This window comes from Mytilus edulis, chromosome 8, assembly GCF_963676685.1.
Source record: "Mytilus edulis chromosome 8, xbMytEdul2.2, whole genome shotgun sequence".
Classification (NCBI taxonomy): domain Eukaryota; kingdom Metazoa; phylum Mollusca; class Bivalvia; order Mytilida; family Mytilidae; genus Mytilus; species Mytilus edulis.
In genome coordinates, this window is record NC_092351.1 from 84,065,114 (window position 1) to 84,066,808 (window position 1,695).

Consider the following 1,695-nt stretch of genomic DNA (forward strand, 5'->3'; position numbering starts at 1 on the left):
AAGACAACCAGTATGCTATGCTTCGAGAGCTTTAACACCAACCGAAGAAAATTATGCTCAAATTGAAAAAAAATACTAGCAGTAGTTTTTGGAATGGAAAAATTTGTAAACATACACATGGAAGAAAAATCGTTATCGAATCAGATCACAAACCGCTTGAGATTATATGTAGGTAAGTTAACGTTGTGCTTATCGCTCCAAAACGACTACAAAGAATGTTGTTACGTTTACAAAAGTTTGAATATGTTGCTGTTTTCAAACCAGGAGTTGAAATGTATATGGCAGACACATTAAGTATAGCATATATTAAAGAATCAAGTGGACAAGATAGACGATCGGAAACCGAGAAGTAAGTTGAAACTGTGAATGCGATTCAGTTCTCACCGATCACCGCCATAAGATGTAAAACACTACAATCAGCTACCGCAGAAGATGAAGAACTTCAAATTCTTTCTAAAGTTATAAAGCATGAATGGCCGATTAACAAGATAGATATTAAGATATAGAAGTATTTTCCGTTTCGAGAAGGAATTACGATTGATTTTCGAAAGTGATAGGGTTGTAGTGCCAAATAGTGCAAGAGCAGATCTGACAGAAAAAGCACATTCTAGTCACATGTCACATAGGAATACAAGGATGCTTACGACGAGCAAGAGAATGTTTATATTGGCCAAATATGAACTCAGACATTGAAAGTTATATTAAAACATGTGAAACTTGCAATGCATTAAACATGGATCAACAGAAAGAAAGTTTACATAGTCATGAACTTTGTACAAGACCATGGGAAAAAAATGCTTGCGATTTCTTTGAGTTTAATCAACAAGACTATTTGATGACCATTAATTACTATTCCGACTGCTTTGAAATTGACAGATTAAATAACAAGAAAGGAAAAGAAGTAATTGGAATCTTGAAGAAACATTTTACGAGATATGGACTACCTGATTGTGTTTTTTCAGACAATTCACCGCCGTTCAACAGTCACGAGTTAAGACATTTCTCAAATCAGTATGAATTTACGCATACACAAGTTCACCGATATTTCCACAGTCAAATGGAAAAAATGAAAACGCTATCAAAACAGCAAAATGATTAATAGTGAAATCTCAAAAGGATGGCAAAGACCCGTATTTAGCATTGTTGGATGGAGAAATACATCATCTGAAGGCTTGGATAGTTCTCCGTCACAACGTATGTTCGGAAGAAGAGGTAGAACGCTATTACCATCAGCGTGAAGATTATTGAAGCCAGACATTCAAACAGATGTAGTATACAAGAGGATTCAAAACAAAAAAGAGCGTAGCTATTACAATCGTAGTGCAAAAAATAAGACCGAAATAGCGAAAGGAGATATAGTCCGAATAAAACCGTTCAAAAATGGAAATGAATGGACAAAATCAAAAGTTGATGAGAAATGTAATATTAGATCGTACAATATGACCACCGAAGATGGCAGCACTTATAGGAGAAATCGTAGACATTTAATATTAACTAAAGAGCGGATGATTAAACAGTCAGAATTAGATCTACCAACTCAAACAGCCGTGGATCGTACTGACAATCACGCACAACCGATCGCCATCGAAAGTCAAGTAGACGACAATGTGATTGAACACCAAGAACCGAAACCAACTCTCAGAACTTCAGAACGTATTCGTAGTAGACCGAGACATATTCAGGACTATGTATGTG

At 35.8% G+C, this 1,695-nt stretch overlaps 1 protein-coding gene across 1 annotated transcript; it reads left to right on the plus strand.

Annotated features, from left to right (window-relative positions):
• The first annotated feature begins 733 nt into the window (after positions 1–733).
• Positions 734–1,099, plus strand: LOC139484455 (uncharacterized). Its single transcript, XM_071268187.1, has one exon. The coding sequence runs from the start codon at positions 734–736 to the stop codon at positions 1,097–1,099; it is 366 nt and encodes a 121-aa protein (XP_071124288.1).
• The last annotated feature ends 596 nt before the right edge of the window (positions 1,100–1,695 follow it).